Source organism: Falco peregrinus, chromosome 7, assembly GCF_023634155.1.
Source record: "Falco peregrinus isolate bFalPer1 chromosome 7, bFalPer1.pri, whole genome shotgun sequence".
NCBI classification, from domain to species: domain Eukaryota; kingdom Metazoa; phylum Chordata; class Aves; order Falconiformes; family Falconidae; genus Falco; species Falco peregrinus.
The window spans coordinates 14,433,054-14,451,004 of NC_073727.1; the positions used below are offsets into that span (position 1 = coordinate 14,433,054).

Genomic DNA, 17,951 nt, shown 5'->3' on the forward strand with positions numbered 1-17,951 from the left:
TTGGGACAGGTTTGGGGGTTTTTTTGTTTGTTTTGATTTGGTTTTTTGTTTGTTTGTTTCTGGGTTAATTTTTTGTATTGGGTTTATTTTGCAGCCTTGTGCCTGCAGCAGTGACTGCCTGGCATCTCAGAGGTCTATCAGGAAAGGTTTGTTTTTGCTGTGCACAAAAAGAAGCTGGCTTTTGGTCCTTCAACATTAAACTGAGTTCAATAGTGCATTTTCTTCTCAGGGAAGGTCAGGGCATATTTAATTAAGTTTCGGGTTGATTTATGTATGTTCTTACTTTCTGCAGTTGCAGAAATTGAGCTTTAAATGAGGCATGAACAGAACGCTATAGACCAGTCAGTGCCGGATCTGTGGCTATGCCTGGTTCTGACCACCAGCCTACAATTTTTTCAACATATTGCAAACAAAGAAGTGTGATTGTTAATCTCTTTGATGAAAGGCGCTTCCACTGTCAAGAGAACTTCCAGTAGTTTGAAATACTGATGAAGATACAAAGGCATGGCACTGAACTAGGGTGGTAGTTTGGCTGTTTGCCTCCTGGCCTGACTTGGACCTAACTCTATCCTACACCTACAGGAACTCTTGCAACCTACCAAGCTGTTGTCTGGTCTAGGCCCTGATGTCTCTTCCATAACATCTTACAAGGTTTTAGTTTCATCCACTGAGGAATACAGGAAATAATTCAGGAAGTAATTTTATATGAGAAATACTTGTAAGGGGGTGGGGTGGTGGTGGTGGAATCTCCAGGTCCAGGCTGTGTGTATACAGAAGAGCTGCTCCTCTCAAAGAAAAGGCAGCTACATTTGCTCTGCCATTTGTTAGTGCAGTGGTTTACAAACCGTTCTCTTGGCATTAGAATAAACCCTTTCTTTTCTGAAAAGCAATCCTACCCTCTCCCTGTCTGCTCCCCAACCTGTGTATTTCTTCTCTCCTTTTGCCATTGCCTCTTTCAAACTTGTCACCCCAATTTCTTCACAACAGACTGCCCTGTACTCTCTCACTTCCTAACTCTGCACTCCGGAGTGCTTTTCCCCAGGACCCCGGGTGCCACCCTGGCCTCCCCTTGCCAATCTCAGCTCCTGCCTGCTGCCCACACTGTGGCTGCTCAAACAAGTTGCCTTTCTCCCATGGCTTTGGTTCACGGATCAAGGCTCCACCGATGAGACCTGCACTATACCACACACAATATAGGTCAGGGTCCTGAGTACTAACCTGTTCCGTGTGCTCCCTGGTGCAGTTTTCCCCTCAGTCAGCGCTGGCCTCCACAATTTCAGGCACTGTTTGAAAACCAGTACAGGCTGGGCACCACCTCCAATAGCCCATGTAGACCAGTTTGTACCAGTGTTGGTCCTCTCCGCTGAGGTTTTCCGGTCCCTCATCAGCATTCCAGCAGCCTTTGCATCTCCTAAACGCCCTCAAGCTATGCTCCAGGTTGTCTAAAATATATTTTTCGCATTATGAAAGCACCATTTGAAGTGTTACACATGGTAGCTCTTGGGACGCAGAGGAGAGCCTGCAGCAGCCTGTGCCAGTTGGCTGCTGGCTCTGTGAATGGTGAGGGGTCAGAGTAGGGCTTGGGTCAGGGTTTCACTTTTGTCTCCACACAATTATAGTGTAGCTGTTCCTGCCATGCTCTAGCTGGGCTTCTTGAGGGGGATATATAGCTCTTGCCCCTGCTCCACCACTTCCGCAGGGAAGGGGAAAACGGGGAAGAGCAGGACCCTGCCCAGTAAATGCTGCACACAGGGATTTCAAACCATGTCTCACGTGGCAAGTTTTCTACACCCAAGTGTTTTCAAACCTAGTGTTTGTTCTCACTGATTCAAAGGAAATACTAAAAATGTGACTTCCAGAGAGGAGGAAAAGGGGGTGGAAGAACAAGCAGATGTGGGATAGTTACAGTTTTCCATTTCTGTCCTCCTTCTCCCCTCTGTTCTGTGGCTGTGTCTGCCCTTCCCTCCCTTTGCCATGGGCAGGGTACAGGAGAGCTGCTGGGTGTAGACTTTCTCTCTGCCTTGTTCTGCTGGCCAGGAGAGGAGGATGTCCTTCTGCAACATCCGTAATGGGCTTCCAGAGAGCACCTCCTCCATTTTGTGTACGGCAGAACCATGTAGCAGAGGTATTGTATGGTGTATGGGAAGGGTTGAATCCCTTTCTGCATAAACAAGTACCTGTACAAAGGACCACATGTTATTTGTACTGTATTATTTGTAAAGCATTTGGATAAAGGGACTGTAAGTAGAAGGCATTTTTTTGATGCTAATGACACATTTAACCTGGAGTGAACAGCTCTGGACCCATTAACCTTTGATCATGAGGCATAATCGGGGACAAAGTAGCTGCACAGTATCATTACCATTTCTTCGTTATTAATTAAATATATGGACATATTCTTTGCTGGACAAAACCGCCTCATTAGACAAGAGCTCTGTACACCGTCAATGAAAGGTCATAGTACTGATTCACAGAGATGGAAAATCATGTGCTGTTATTTTTGATTCTGAAATATCCTAAGTTGCTTTTTTGCTGTTCTTGTGGTCGTCTTTCTTGTGTTACCTGAGGCTGTGGGTTTGCTTGTGGTTAATGTCGTCACAAAAGGTAGTGCCATTGTTGAATGGTGAAACTTCACATTCCTTTTTTTTTTTTTTTTCCTTATGCGAAGCAGATAAATAGAGGAACATCACTGCTGTTTTTAAGGGCTTTGTTAGGAGCATTTCTGACAGATCTGTATGGTGGAGGTGCCAGTGCTTAATTCTTCCCTGCATTATATCCTGAAAGCAGAGTTCAGATGTTCAAGCATATTTCATAAATTTTGTGCTACTTTTCTGAGTAAATGTCTATTGTTATCTCAGCTTACGTGAATATTTAAACAACTTATTATTAAGGGATAGAGAGAGTACAAAGCCTGCTGCAAGAGAAGGGCCTGTCTCCCCAGAATCCTTTGGCTTAACCTGTAAGAGTTCTCCAGGCAAGTGGGAGACATAGGAGCAGTGGGGCGATGTAGGGCCTGAGAGTGCAAAAGGAGGCAGCATCAGCGACAGCTGAATGAGGTAAGTGGAAAAAGGCTTGAGTGATATTAACTACAGAAGCTGGTGAGTCTTAACCATGCTAACTCGACTTGCTACTCTTAGCGTGGGACAACCTACATTTTGTAAACTTAATTGCAGTTATGTTTACATTTTGAATCTCAAAACTTAACTGCTGTGGATTTAGCTCTAATTTTTTTCTAATGCTGGAGGTGTTTTTTCAGAGGAAAGAAAAAACATAGAAAAAAGCAGCTGGGAGGGGGTAATCGGGCTGTATCTTTTGGATTTTTATTTTTATTTATTACCTCAGTATTTTTCTGCAAACAATGGTTACATTGAGGAACAAGATGCAGCTGTATAAAAGTCCCGTAGCTGTCCTGTTCCTAGTTCAGCCATAAAAAGGTTTTCTGCAGTTTGAGCCACAGTTCTGCAGGCATGAATAATAGTGAGCACAGAACTGAGTCTGCAGCTCATTTATGCTCAGAAATAACTGTATGACTTTAAAACCTAATTTATGAGTGCATCACATTTTGATTTGCAAAGTGACACTAATTGCTGTTGCAGTTACTTGTGCCAGGGGCATCTGAATATTTTCCCTTGTGTCTGTACTTATTTCCACTGTTCTGTTGCAGCAGAAAGAGTCCTTCTGGGAAGGATCTGAACAGTAAAAGACTGTGGCATTTGAACTGGGATTATTACCTTTTAAGAGGGCGGTGAATCAGATTTACTTCATGGTGCTGGTGTACGAGGCGAGGGCCCAGCGTTGTGTGTGTGCAGCACCGCAGAGCTCCTTGTAGCTGACAGTGACCAATGTAGCCTTCAGTGCTGGTTGGCAGCATTGACGTCAGCCCATAGCTGAGAAATTAAGCTGAAGCCCACAGGGAAAAGAGGCAAAGAAAAACCATATAATTTCTCAATGCAGCACAACCAAGCTATTTCTCTTTTTATATTTTAGCCTATCAGCAAGACCTGTAATGCTTTGCTCAATTTGGATTCAGAGGAAAGGCTGCCAAAAATAGAGCAGTTAAATGTCAACATTAATGGTATCACAGCAGTAAAATATTTCTCACAGCAAGATGCCTGACTTAGAGCTATTATTCACTAGTTGCCTCCTATTTTTTAGGCAAAAATGCAGCATGTCCTCTAGTTGCAAGCCACGCAGTCTTATTTGGACCAAGAATTTGTCAGCACAAATAGCATGTGAGCACAGTCCCAGAGCCGCCTGTGCTAACACAGGACAAAACCTGCAACCCCTTCCTCACCCAAATTAGTCTGTCACAAACTTACCAATAAATAAAAATCCCAATTAGTGACAGGAGCAAACTACAAGCGCTCTGAGGTGGGGACTGCCATTTCACTCTCATCGTACGACCCCTAGTACTGCCGGGTTCTGCCTGTGATGCAGGTGTTTAGGGGCTGCTGCACCACAAATACAGGTCAGCTGGGTATACTGGGACCTCGCCTTCCTCAGCTCAGAGTCTCTTGCAGGCGATATGCAGTGGTTCTGGAGCAGTCTTATGAAAAAAAGTAAATCAAAGCTATCAGGTGTGCCTGTGGTCACTGTAAGCCTGTTTTAATTTGGCTGTGGCTTACGGGTCTTGGAGATGAGAGTGATGACATAGTCCGAAGTGGGGCAGCACATTATCAGGAACAGTTTCTAGTTTTAGTCCTGCAAATGGGTGTTTGTCACCTCTGAGAGACCAAGTCATCCTGTCAGAAATGTGACCGTCGGGACTTTTTTTCTTTACAGTCTTAAATTAATTTCTTGCAATTTAATAGCTAACGCCTACTTGCATCCTGCGTACAATCCAAAACACATTTAGTGCCAACAGACTGAATGCAGGGCTGAAAGTCCTGTGTCTGATCCTGATCTTCCTTTGTTCACTTGTGGACTCCTACGGGTAACCACCTAAGCCATATTCATCTTCCTCGCAGGAGTACTGGATGGAGACTTAAATAAGGAATGTATATGGATAGAATATCTAATATACCCTTTACGCGCTTAGCCTGCTAGCGAGCATCTATAGACTGTACTTTGTAATCTCATCAGTAGAGACAAAATTTGTTACAGCCCCAGCTAAAGAGCTTTGAATCTCAAAATCCATATGGAGTAGATATATGTATTGTTTTATTTTTGGAGCAAGTGGACCAAGTGTTGATGTCTGTCTGGAGGTGACAAGTTGCAAAATCTAGTGGACTTTACTTGGGCGTGGAGCCACGCTAGACTGAAAGTAGACAAACAAAAGACAAGTGAAAAACAGCCCCAACCCAATGGGTGTGATATGGCTTCAGACCAAACGTTTGGTAGGTTGGATTCCAGTCCCTCTTCTTAACCATGATCTTCTGTGTTCTCTTTGTGTTTTTTCCAGAGCTGTTGGCCACTAATACTGGTGCAAAACACTATTATAGACGCCAGGGTATTTAATTATGCCTTGCAGACCAATGATCACTGCCCCCGTGGGGGCAGGATACCCAGAATCTATCGTGACAGCCGATACAGCCTAGCCATGCTTGCCCTCACCTGTATTTAGGAGCAGCACACACTTGCCTACGCTGTCCAGGTGCAGGAGTATTCTGCACTCCAGGTGCGCCATGAGCTGTGCTGCTACTCAGGCTATCATCTCTTGATCTGTTTTTGTCTGCTTCCAGGAGAGAAATACGAGCTGCACGCAGGAACAGAGTCGACTCCCAGTGTGGTAGTGCACGTCTGCGACAGCGACATGGAAGAAGATGAGGACCCAAAGAATTCTCCAAAGCCAAAAATCATTCAAACTCGACGCCCTGGTCTGCCGCCTCCTGTATCTAACTGAGCCTCTCCGGCAGAAGCAGCACTTCTCTCCTCCAGCACAGCTCTTGGTTTTTGTTCGCTTTGTTCTGTTGAAAGGCAGCCATTGCCTTTTGAGTACCAGGACATTAAACTCATTGAAATCCCTTCACTGTAATCAAGCCTATGTAATAAAAGGGCTAGGAAAAAGATCTTTGTATATGTAACCATATCACACACCAACTAATAGATTTTTCTGGAAAGGACAAAACAAGGTTGCAGAAACAAGGGAGCTTTCAGTCTGAGGATTTTTTTCACAGCTATAATTTGCAAGCTTAAAAATCACTCCCAGAGAGATCTTTCAGGGTGAGCAATTAGGCAGATACCAGGCTTGATATTCAGACTCCCAGAATACTTGCTGCTGCCCTTCACCAAGCAGCCTGCTCCTCTGACCTCCTCAGTTCCCCAGCAGATCGTAGTCTTTCCCACTTTTTTTTTTTTCCTTTCTGGTTTTAATTTTAGGAGGTATGTGTGTTTGTAAATCCACTAGCAGCTTGGTGGCCTTTATCCCCCTGGAATTTTCTGTAAGGAATACTATCTTTGCAACATTTTTAGGAACAGCAGAAAAACACCCTTTTCCACCAACAGTTGTGGAGTACACTGGTCCTAAATGGTGGAGGGGATGTGGGGCAGAGGGGGGAGGCAGTGGCTCGCAGGACAGCCTGGCGTCTTTCAGTTCTCTCTGAGGAGGAGGGAGCCAGAATATCAATAGGGATTGTAATTTTATTTTCCATAAAGATATGAGCAGTACTTCGCTCTGATTTGAGGAGAAAGAGAAGCTAACAGACTGCTCGTTGAAGATGGCATTCATTGCTCTCATAGCTGTAAGTTCTAGTAATGATACAGGCTGAATCCTTTCCTAGTGGTGTGTTGAATAGCCCTGAAACTGTTAGTAATTACTCATACATCTCATATTCAGAACTTTTCCCTCCCCACTTCCTGTGCTTTAAGGCCCTTTTTGAGCTGTATGCAGTTTGGGTTTGTGGAGGTGAGGAGAGGTTAGTTGGTGTTCTTTTGTTGGTTTTCTCTCTCTCTCTTTTTTTTTTTTTTTTTTTTTTTTTTTTTAGGCCAAAGAAAACAGGACCATAATTACACACTTGAGATTAGACTGCATGCAATTGAATCCCCTTTTTTCACTCTGTCCTGCATGTTTCTTTCACTTGCAATGTGTACTGGGTTACAAAAATTGTTCTGTGTTTTCATCATGGCTGACAGCAGACAGATACCAGATTCCCTGTCTGGCAGACCTTCCATGATGATTTTTTTTTTATGCATACTTGTCATTTTGAGAACATATTTTCTAGACATTTGAGCTCAGATTTTGCATATATTTAAGCATGCGCTTAATTTATGCACATGAGTAGTTCCACTGAAATTAATACTGCAGAAAACTGAGCATATGTGTAAGACACAGTGGGATTTTTAAGCTAATTAGCTGCAACTGTACTCCCAAAAGTGACTATAAAATGGCACAGTGAGATCCCGCAGATACTTTACAAGTTAAAAAAGTAAATACATCTTGGAAGCTCCTTCTAGGATCTGAAAAGTCAGCTTAGGTTCTGTAATCAAGATTTTTGTCATAAAACCTAATGATGAGGTTTTTGAGGGAGGGTTCCATTCCATCCTTAATTAGCAGTGAGGCTACAAGCTCCAGCAGAGTCAGGTCCCCCTTGATGGGGCATTGCCTCTGCAGTACTTCAGAAAGAAAAGCACGGCGCTTTGTCGATGAAGATGGGAAATGCCATCCTCGACATGCACGGTGAGGACATTCTGAGGATGAGGGCTTACTGTTCTCATACAGTTCATTCTCTGACTGCCTCTGCCCCCTAATACTCCTGTTGAGATGTAGTGCTTTACTTAGCGTGTATTTATAACGTGATACTTGTTACTGCATTATGGACATCGTTGTGTGTGTGTTACACTAATAGAAGCACATCAAATACAGCAGAGGCTGAAAAAAAATGGGGCTTCAGTATCCTCATGGTATCTGTGTAAAGTTGTCTTAAAGTAACTCCTTAGAGATTTTACTTCAATTATTTTTTTTCAGTGATGCATTTAGAATTGGTTTAAATAAATAAATTGTCACTCATTGCCCTAGGACTATACCCAGATGTTCCTGTCAAAATCGCCGTCACAGGCCACCTACAGTATTTCAGGAGTAACACCACTGTCTTTTTCGAGAACACACAGAATGCTAAGGTCTGTGGGGTTTCAACCAGTATAAACAGGGGGAGTAAGGTTTAAGCACATAAGGTTTTTTTGTTGATATATGCTGTATGGAAGAAATTACTGGCTGCATCCTCAACTGATGTAAGCAATCAGAGATCATCTCCAATTAAAGTTGATGCTCTGAATCTTTTTTACATGCAGAAGCGTTGGAGGCTGAATCTAGTCCTTGTATCCACGTACTCAAACTTGGGAGAGGCTTGGTTCTGAACTATGGACTTTGGCCTCAAATTATGTAAAACTATACTGCAAATTAAAGCATTGGATCTTAAATGTTCTTTCCTCAAAGTGTGTTTTCAGACAGATTTCAAACCAGGCCCCATTCAATGGCTACTCTTTTTTTAAAAAACCCAACTACATAGTGCTACCCAGGAGGGAGTGGAACGTGGCTCATTGGTTAAAGCACAGAAATAGAAACGCAACTACAAACCTGAAAACTCAAAGAAGCAGGCTTCTACGTAACTTCTTGTAACTATAGTCAAAGCTTATCCATCACCTTTATATGATAAAATAATGTTTGTCGTAGAAATGTGTTTCAGGTGTCATGGAGCGATGTCCCTGTCATAAAAGTAACAGCACTTGTGACTCTTACGCGAGCCCGGCATTTTGCTAAAGGCTGGTTCTTGCCTGGCACGGAAGAAAGGCTTCTTTCACTGAACGGTGACCATCCGGGAGGGTAGCTGTCCTCTTTCATTCAGTAATTCCCAGGCACAGCCCCTCCTGACCTCAGCAGGAATTTTTTTCTGTGCAGCCTTTATGAGCTCGGTCCCTCTGACTTGCACCTCTCACAGGGTGCCTGCAGCACTCAAGTAGCTTCCCTCGTGTTGTAATACTGTAAGAAGGGGGTCCCTGTGCTACGTTACAGCTTCTGATGGACGGTGACATAGACTATGTCCTTTTAATTTCTTTTCCAAAGCAGGTGCCTGTGGGAGAGGCTGGCAGCAATGCCCTGGGGCCCTCTCTTGGGCAGACACTGCTCCTGCTGCTGCCTGGAAATTCCAGAAAGAAATTAGGGGAGTACAGTTGCTGTTTCTGTTGCCCACTGCCTGCTTGGCCTTTCTGACCTCTTCTGATACAAAATTCTAATGATTTCCGAAGCCGACTTAAGAGCATGAAAACCTTTACAATGCACAGAGAAAGGGCATTTTGGAGTCTGCTTTTTTGGAACAAAAGAACAAAGAATTTCTGTGGCCTTGATTTTTGTAATTGACAAGGTAGTACAAACTCCCCCCTTCCTAACATATACATACACGCTCAAGTATGCTTTGTTTTCAGCAAGAAAACATGGCAACAGCATCCCTTCCTCAACCATAACAAGACTACAGGCATAATTACTGTAAAGTGCTTTATGTTACAAAAATGATAAATTGTTTAACATTTATTGGATTCTAAATTGGGTGGGAGGCGTGAGTGGGTTTTATTTTGGTCTTTTTTCACCCCTCCTTCCCATTCTGCAACAGCGAAAAAGCTTTCTGCAAAAAGAAAGACTGTTCGTTGTAGAGAGTAACAGACTGAACCATCTTGCAAGACTTGATTACAGTGGTATGTCTGAGCACTGTGACAGGTTACCTTAGCGTTTCCATTATATTGTACATATTTTTGAAATATTCTATTTAGTCATATTTTATAGAAGTATTGAAAAGCTATTGGCTAATTAATCACTTTTACACTTGTATAATTCAGAGTTTAGTTTAAAATAAATACGGCAAACAATATTTTTGTGTTCTGCTTGCACTGGCATTTTGAAAAGCAACATTTAAAGAGTTAAACTATATTAATAAACTGACTAGCGTGGTATATACTACTGCTTGCTTAACTGGTAGAACTGAAAATGCTGAAGTGTGTGACATAGGCCAACCTCTGTTTCAGTAGAAATGAAGGTGAAAAAATAGCTCTCCTTGGCAAGATGTGCCGTGCCCCATTTTAAACTGCTGCAGTTTCAGAGTCATGTGAACTTGCACTGGCTTGCTGTGGATTTGGCTGGGTGTATGCAAAAAAAACCCCACAGCGCAGTCCCTGGTGAGCAGAAGCACCGAGAGCCAGTGTGGTTCTTCCTGTGCTGTTATAATAATGGCTAAATGCAGCGGGCGTGAGTGCTTCAGTAAGGAACGTGGCATCCAGGCTGGGGAAAACCGTCTGTTAATACTAATTATTACAAAAACTGAAACTAATTGTAGTCCCCTGCATCAATTTGTACTGGATCTTGCAAAGGATCAGAAACCAGGAGATGAGTTTGCTGACTGTCTTGTGAAATTCTTATATTTGATCATTCAGATCTGCATTTGCAAAAATTATTACTAATTTTTTTTTCTGGGTGCCTGGCATGAAATACTTAGTTTCTCAAAAGGTGATTGTTCATGATTCTGAAAATCAGATCCGCTTAAGAAATCTTGTTGGAATCGTAAGCTCTGAGCTTGCCGATTCCTTGTGAAAAGATAGGCCCTGACCTCTGTTTTGACTATAAATAGTAATAGCCATCTTCTGGCGGAGCACTTTAGAGGCGAAATGTGCTACAGGAGGCCTGATTTATTCTTCACTTTTAAGCAACAAATGAGGTTTCCCCAACTACAGTAAGGTTCTCCTCCTGATCCAACTGAAATGCTGCATTACCTACATGCTGACTGTGGCTTTTCTGTCTTGTTTGGCACTGGACACAACCCCTGGAAGTAAGCTTCGAGGCTTGGGTTGCAGATGGTAGAGGGCTGTACATCCCAGAGGATCACAAACTGGTCTTCGGTTGAGGACGTGACTGTACGTGTGTAACTTCAATACACAATTTGGACACGCAAAGAGGCAATATTTTATCCTGGGCTTTCGTGCAGCAGGTGATAATGTGCAACCTGACCCTGCATGGCGCTGACTAGTGAGATGTAAAAGCATTTCTCCCAGCTGCAGGAGGGGCCTGAAGCTTCTACGGCTCCCACCTTGATCACTCACAGCCGGAGCTCACTGTACTTTGTTACCAATACCGGGGCTATTGCTGTTCCTTGTGCAGCCTCCATTTTTTTGTCCCACAATCAAAGCAAGCGAAACGGTGATTGAAGGAGGGGGTGTTGCAAAGGGGAGTCTGTAGTTGCCAACTCGCACCCTGATGATCCACTCAACTTCTTAAAATGGATTCAGCAGCTCACAAGGGTTGGGTTCTTTGCTATTTTACTGCCTGATCATCAAACCAGTAGTCGGTTTGGTGGTGTTACAGGTAGACTTATTGGAGCAGCTTGCTTGAAGTGAAGGCAGCGTCTGTCGCGCAGCTGAGGAGCCGGAACAAGCTTTCTATGGAAGAGGGGATTTAAGTAGGTTATTGCGGATATCGTGATGAGGGTTACAGTTATTTCAAATCACATCCTCTAAAGGACCTTTACTAAATTTATTTTTGTTCCTTCTTTAGTAGTAAACATTTTATCACTAAACATTTCGCCACTTCAGACTTTCTCTCATATATTAGTATGAATTTAAGACTTTCACATTTCCTTGATTCCCTTCTGCCTAAGAAATCCTGCTTGGGTAGCAAAACTAGGTATGGATTAAAGTCCCAGACAGATCATCATCTATACTCATCCTCACACAATGCTTTTGAATAACTAGTTAAGCTAGGGAAAAAAAAACCCCAACAACCCAACCCAAAAACAAACACTGCTTTTCGTGGTTTAGCACATCTTTGGGTGGGGAAGGGCAGGGGGGTAGTACAGCAGCTTCAAATATTCTAGGCTTCTCATAAAAGGAGATGTTTTTTCTAACATGAGCTGTGCTTTTTTTTTTTTTTTTTTGTAAATACATGCAAACTGCAGCATACAGGAGTAAATTTACAAGGGAGGAAGTGTTGTAAAGGCTTTCCCACATGTCCATTTGAAGCGTTAAGTATGTTTGCTTTGGCTTGCAGGGGAGGGAAGCTTGCACTGCTAGAGGTAGAACAGCAGCAGCACTTCTGATGGAAAGGCAAGAGCCCCGAATGCTGCCACTGCAGAAGTGCTCAGAAAGCATTAAAAGACAGCTTTAATTAATCTCTCCGTTGTCTGTTTGTTCAGTTGCTACGCAGAGATTCTGGGGCTACAGTAAGAGTTATCTTCGTACAGGATTGTGTACTGATGCAGTAGCTACAAAGCCTAGAATTGGGGACATGTGTTAGTGAGATTCTTGCTGGAGTAAGGCTGGGGAAGCTGTGAAGTGTGCGCAGGCCTCACCGTTAATGAAAAATGAAGATACTTAGAACCTGAAGGACAGAATTCAGGATTTAAATCCATGTAATTGAGAGCTGTATTAAGAAGGGCCCGTTTGCTCTCCATGAGTCAGGGGCTTCCTCACTCATCTGAGTAAGAGTATCCAGCAAGAAGAATTAAACTTCTTTATTATTGTACACTAGAAAATCAGCCTTGTTTTAACTAATTACTGTAATTGGTCATTTATCTAGTATGAGAAAGTTGTGTCTACATTAGTGTCACACAGATGTGTTCTCGCTATTCGGTTAATGAAGGTAGATGTTTTGAATCCATTTTAGAGCAGAGTTCTTGTTCAGAAACTTCTGAAAGAAATGCCATCAGTAATGACTGACAGATCCTTCAGTGTCCATTTGGCAAGTTGTCCTGCTGTGGGTAGCTGCAGAAATATTTCATGTATGTTGTTGTAGATTTAAAAACATTACTCATGTTTTCATTCAAATGTCTGCATTTCTGACAGATGTGACATATCTGTATATATTATAAATCAATACTATTTTTAACCACATATTTTGTACAAATATTCACATTAGCTCTGTACATCAATGAAAATCTATTAAGGTATTAAACATTTTGGTGGAATTAGAAAACTCCTTGTCCATTCTTTGTTTTCATTTTATAACAGTGTTAAGCAGCTGAGCCATTTTTTGTATCCAAGATAAATATAATTTCCAACTATTTAGATCAGTGCCTTAAATCCATATACACCTATACCCTCTAGTGACTAGTTCCAGCCACTGCAGAAGTGTGCAGGTAACTGCTGTAGTTCCCCACACCTCTGGATCTGAGTGACTAGAAGCCAAAATTAACATTGGAGCCAGCAGTAAATGTGAGTACTATTTTTCCTACTTAATGGCAGTAGCTATTGGTGTGAGGCAGCACACTGCTGTTGAAGGGCACGCAACTAGATGTCTCAATACACACAAGTGCAATATTATAATGTTTTTTTGTTTTGGTTTGGGTTTTACCCCTTTGTCCCCAGCTCCTGGTGTGGGTCGCTGTCAGGAATGAGATGATGAAGCTTGTGCCACAGATGTGGTTAACCTCAGTTTGCTCTGTAGAAAGCCACATACAAACAGCTTCTACCAATCACAGCAGCAGTATAGATTTCCAGTTTTCTACTAGTCTGTCTTGTACCTGTGACGGCACAACAGTAATGAAGGGGAGGGGGAAAAAAGATACTAAGAGAACAATTAAAAGAACCTTGTCTCCTACTACAGTTCTTAGAGCTGGGTAGAGCTGGGGTGAGGGGGGGGAAGGTATCACCCTTGCTTTAAGAATTTACGTACCAGGACCAGGCTTTGCCACTGCCCCAGGCTTGGGTGAGTCCCTTACCGCAGGAGCCTGGCCAGCTCAGTGATCTCCAGTTCATGAAGCCAAGCTGTAACTTTACACACAGAGGAGGGGAGGGAGCCAGAATCTTACCTGGATTACCAAGAACCTTGCCTGTACACAGGTTACACCTGTTACAGGTACACCCTTTTCTACCTGCTTACTAATAATGTCCTGTGTTGGAGATGTGAAGCCTCCATAGGCTGCCATCAACAAGAAAGCAGGTTCATTCTGTATGGAAAAAAAACCACCTCAACCCCCAAACCCCCTGGTTTTGTTTTCTTTGCATTGTCATGCTTGTTTGCGCCAGGACATGACAAATTAGGCTATAAAGTGATTAATAAGTAACATGTTCCTATGCATCAGTAAAAGTATAATGTTTTTTGTACACTGCCACAAAGTGGGGTAATAGATGTATGTACGTACATAAGGCACGGGCTTGGACCTACATGTAGCACAGATTCTCAACTAGTAAAGGTGGGAAACCCAGCTCGGATTTTTGTCCCATCCTGCAGTTCAGTTTCTAGTGAGATGGGGATGGATAAATTCATTTTCCTCTTCATTCCAGGGTGTGGCTATGGGTCTTGAACATCACAACATGGGAAAAAGCATCTGCCAGGTAAAAAATGGAAAATCTGGAGCCTTTAGAACACAAAAGGAGAAAAAAGGCAGATAGTAACACCTGAATAAAATCACTTGTTTGTTTTGGGGTTTTTTTGGTTTGTTTGTGTTTTGGTTTGTTGGGTTTTGGTTTGTTTTTTTTTTTTTAATGAAGAAGCACTTGCAGATATCCAGAAGGTGAATTTTGCTTCTTGCCTTTACAGTCGGGTCAAAGCACAGCTGCCCCAGCCTGGGCCCTGGTTTTTGCCTATTTAATCTACGACATGCAAGCGACTGCCTTACAACTTGCCCATCTTTAGACCTGCACAAGCACCGTTGATACGAAATTATTAAATTGAAATGATAAACTCAAATTGTAAAATTGAACGTATTTACAAGAATGTATTACAGGGAACCCCAAATCCCAATTAATTTCCCCCCAGAGAGGATCCCGAGTAACATCATGGGGTTAGGCTGGTTGAAAACATATCAAAGGGTAATCTTGTATGGAATTTAGAGTGGAGCAGAGAAATCTGAGAACCCTGGAAAATTATAGGAGGTAAAACAAGGAGAGAAAGAATCATCTTTGGCCTTTTATTTATAAGAGACTCTGTGTAGTGGCTCGTAAGTGGACTGATTTAGACCCTGAAAACAAAGGAAGCAGGATGCAATTTAATGTCTTTGCATTGGACAATCTGCACCAGATATCAGAAAAACACTTCAAAAGGCAGAAAGGGCAGGCAGAATGGTGATTTCACAGCTAGTGTCTATTGCCTACAAAGTGTATATCAGAGATGAATTAGAAGAAAAAGAGAAAAAAAGCCAAGCCAAATTTCAAACCTTGTTGTTAGCTGGTTTAACTAATGGACAAGGATGAGGAAGAGGAATGAGTATCCGAGGGGGGGGAGGATGGAGAGGATGAGGTCAGGAGCAAGGACGAGGTGACCTGCCTCTTGGAACCAAACGATGTGCCTATTGCAGTCAGAAGGAATGTCCACTACTTGCAAGTGGGCAGAAAAGGGAGTCAGAAGGAGCAGTAGGAGTTATGACAGAAAATTGTTTAGATCGAAGGGGACCGGAGGCACCCATTACTATTTCCCCAGCCGATCATCTGGTTCCAGTTAAGCTGGGGAATAAAACAGATTTCTTGATAGACACTTGAGCTACTCATTCTGTAGTAACTAGCTGCATGGGACCTTTAAATAAAACCAAAATAAATTGTGTTGGTGTGACAGGGAGGGAGATCTGCAGGCCATTTTTACAGCCAATGGAATTATTGAATGGTGACGTGAAATTAATGCACAAATTTCTCTATGTTCCAGAATGTCCCTTACCTCTGCTTAGATAAGATCTGCTTTGTAAGTGAAATGCACAATTAACTTTTTCTGAGGACTCTGTCCAGTTGCATGTTCCTCCAGAAAATGCATGGAAAGCACAAATATGCCTGCTCATCGAAGAAAAACCTATGAAGGAAGAGACTCCTGATGAAGTTTTGGATGCAGTCATATAGCTAGGTTGGGCATTGGAAATCCCAGGATAAGTGAAAAACATGGATCCAGTAAAAACTGAGCTGAAACCAGGAGTACAACCAGTAAGAAAAAAACTAATATCCTGTAAAGTCAGAGGCCCGACAAGGATTGGAACCATTAATAAACTCTTTCTTGAAATTTGGTCTGTTACAAGAGCGTCAGTCAGAATTTAACACTCCAGTCCAGGTAAAAAAAACCAAACAACTAAATCTTTGGAATATAGATTGGTACAAGACTTATGAGAAGTTAATACCTGGATAGTCAATGTCCACCCAATAGTCCTAAATCCCTATACTTTCCTCACCTCAATACCAGAAACTAATATGTGTTTTACAGTGCTAGATCTGAAAGATGCTTTCTTTTGCATACTAGTGGATGAACACTCAACTTATCTTTGCTTTTGAATGGGATGCACAGGATGGAAGATGCAACTGTGCCAGATGGTCCTTCCCCAGGGATTCAAGAATAGCCCCACAATATTTGGTAATATTTTGGCAAAAGAATTGGAATGATGGTGGCATGAGTATGAAAACATTTCAATGTTACAGTATGTGGATGATACACTGATTGGAACAGATGCTCAGGAAGAGTGTTTGGAGGTGACTATAAGCTTACTGAATCTTTTTAGGCCTAGCAGGATATTGAGTTTCTAGAAAGAAGGCCCAAACCAGAAGAAGGGAAGCCCACTAGAAAGCTGGGTGCTGGCAGGTTAGAGGCGATATGCAGAATTGCTGTCCCCACCTCAAAGAAACAATTGTGAGGGTTTCTAAGAATGGCTGGATGGTGTTGGCTCTGGATTCCAAATTTTGGCTTGATAGCCAAACCTTATATGACCAGAAACAGTGTTAGAATGGACTCCAGAATGCCAAAAACCGTTTGATGAAATAAAAAGAAAGCTGATGGAAGCCCCCACATTGGGACTCCAAAATTTGCGGAAGCTGTTTCAGTCGCCTGTGCATGGAAGACAAGTGGCACTGAGAGTGCTTACACAGAAGGTAGGAAGCTGGAAGGGACTGGTGGGATACTTCTCCAAATAACTAAGGTGGCCTGTCTGTTTGAGAGCAGTACCTGCAACTGTAATTCTGATCAAAGCATCTCCAAATCTGACTCTGGGCCAACCCCTTAGTGTGTATGCACCCCACGCTGTGATCTCTCTCCTCAAAAATAAAGGACATTACTGGATTTCTCCAAGTGGATTGGCTCAGTATCAAGCAATGTTGTTGAAGCAAGATGATGTGATGCTCTCTCAAACATCTACCCGTAACCCAGATACTCTGCTTCTGACCTCAGAAACTGGAGAATTACATCACAACTGTTTGACATTTATAGAACAAGTTCACTCCAGCAGGACAGACCTTTGAGATGAGCCATTATCTGAGGCAGAAATGGAACCGTTTACTGATGGAAGACAAAGCAGACTTAGCAACACTTCTGCCCAGAAGGCTGAATTAATAACCCTCACTCGACCCTTGAAATTAAGTCAAGGAGAGTCAACATTTATAAGGATTCGAAATATGCCTTTGGAGTTGTCCATGCACACAAGGCAATTTGGAACGAGAGAGAACTCCCAACTTCACACGGAACCCCAGTGAAATAGGGGACTGAAATTACGAAGTTGCTACAAGCAGTTCTCCTACCGAATAAAGTTGCAACAGTGCATTGTAAGGCACATCAAAATGGAGATATGAACATTGTAACAGGAAACCAAAGAGCAGATCCGTGTTAAGGGAACCAAACTTTGAAGGAGTTTAGTCCCAAAACCTCACATAGGTTTGTCCCCACCAAATGGTATAAAAAAAGAAGACCACCAATTAGCAGAACAATTGGACAGTACTAAAAATAAAGAAGAATAGTGGGAAACTCCTGGGAAAGCAGACACCTTGTTGCTTTTAGCAAAAAAGAATTTTTGGGGGGCCCAGGATGCGAAGATTTGTGGGCATAGTAGTTAAAAAGTGGGTAGTCTGCTGCACTAATAATCCTAAAATAGGAAAGAAAATACAAGGAAGGAACGTAAAGTGACGAATAACACCCAGAGAACACTGGCAAATAGATTCTACAGGACTAACGAGATACAATTGTTACAAATATTTATTGGTAAATACCTTTTCTGCTTGGTTAGAGGCTTTTTCTTGTCCTACCAACAAGGCTAAAGAAGTAGATAAGGTTTTATTAAAAGAAATTATACCTAGATTTG

The 17,951-nt window shown here is 42.4% G+C and overlaps 1 protein-coding gene across 3 annotated transcripts in view; it reads left to right on the top strand.

Moving 5' to 3' along the window:
- RCAN2 (regulator of calcineurin 2) overlaps positions 1 to 12,886 on the top strand; it is a 92,511-nt gene extending 79,625 nt beyond the window's left edge. For all 3 annotated transcript variants that reach the window (XM_005239180.4, XM_055810617.1, XM_013300609.3), the window contains one exon: positions 5,682 to 12,886. In XM_005239180.4, coding sequence (XP_005239237.3) covers positions 5,682 to 5,842 — 161 coding nt within the window. In that variant the 3' untranslated portion in view covers positions 5,843 to 12,886. The remainder of the gene's footprint in view (positions 1 to 5,681) is intronic.
- Positions 12,887 to 17,951: the final 5,065 nt, after the last annotated feature.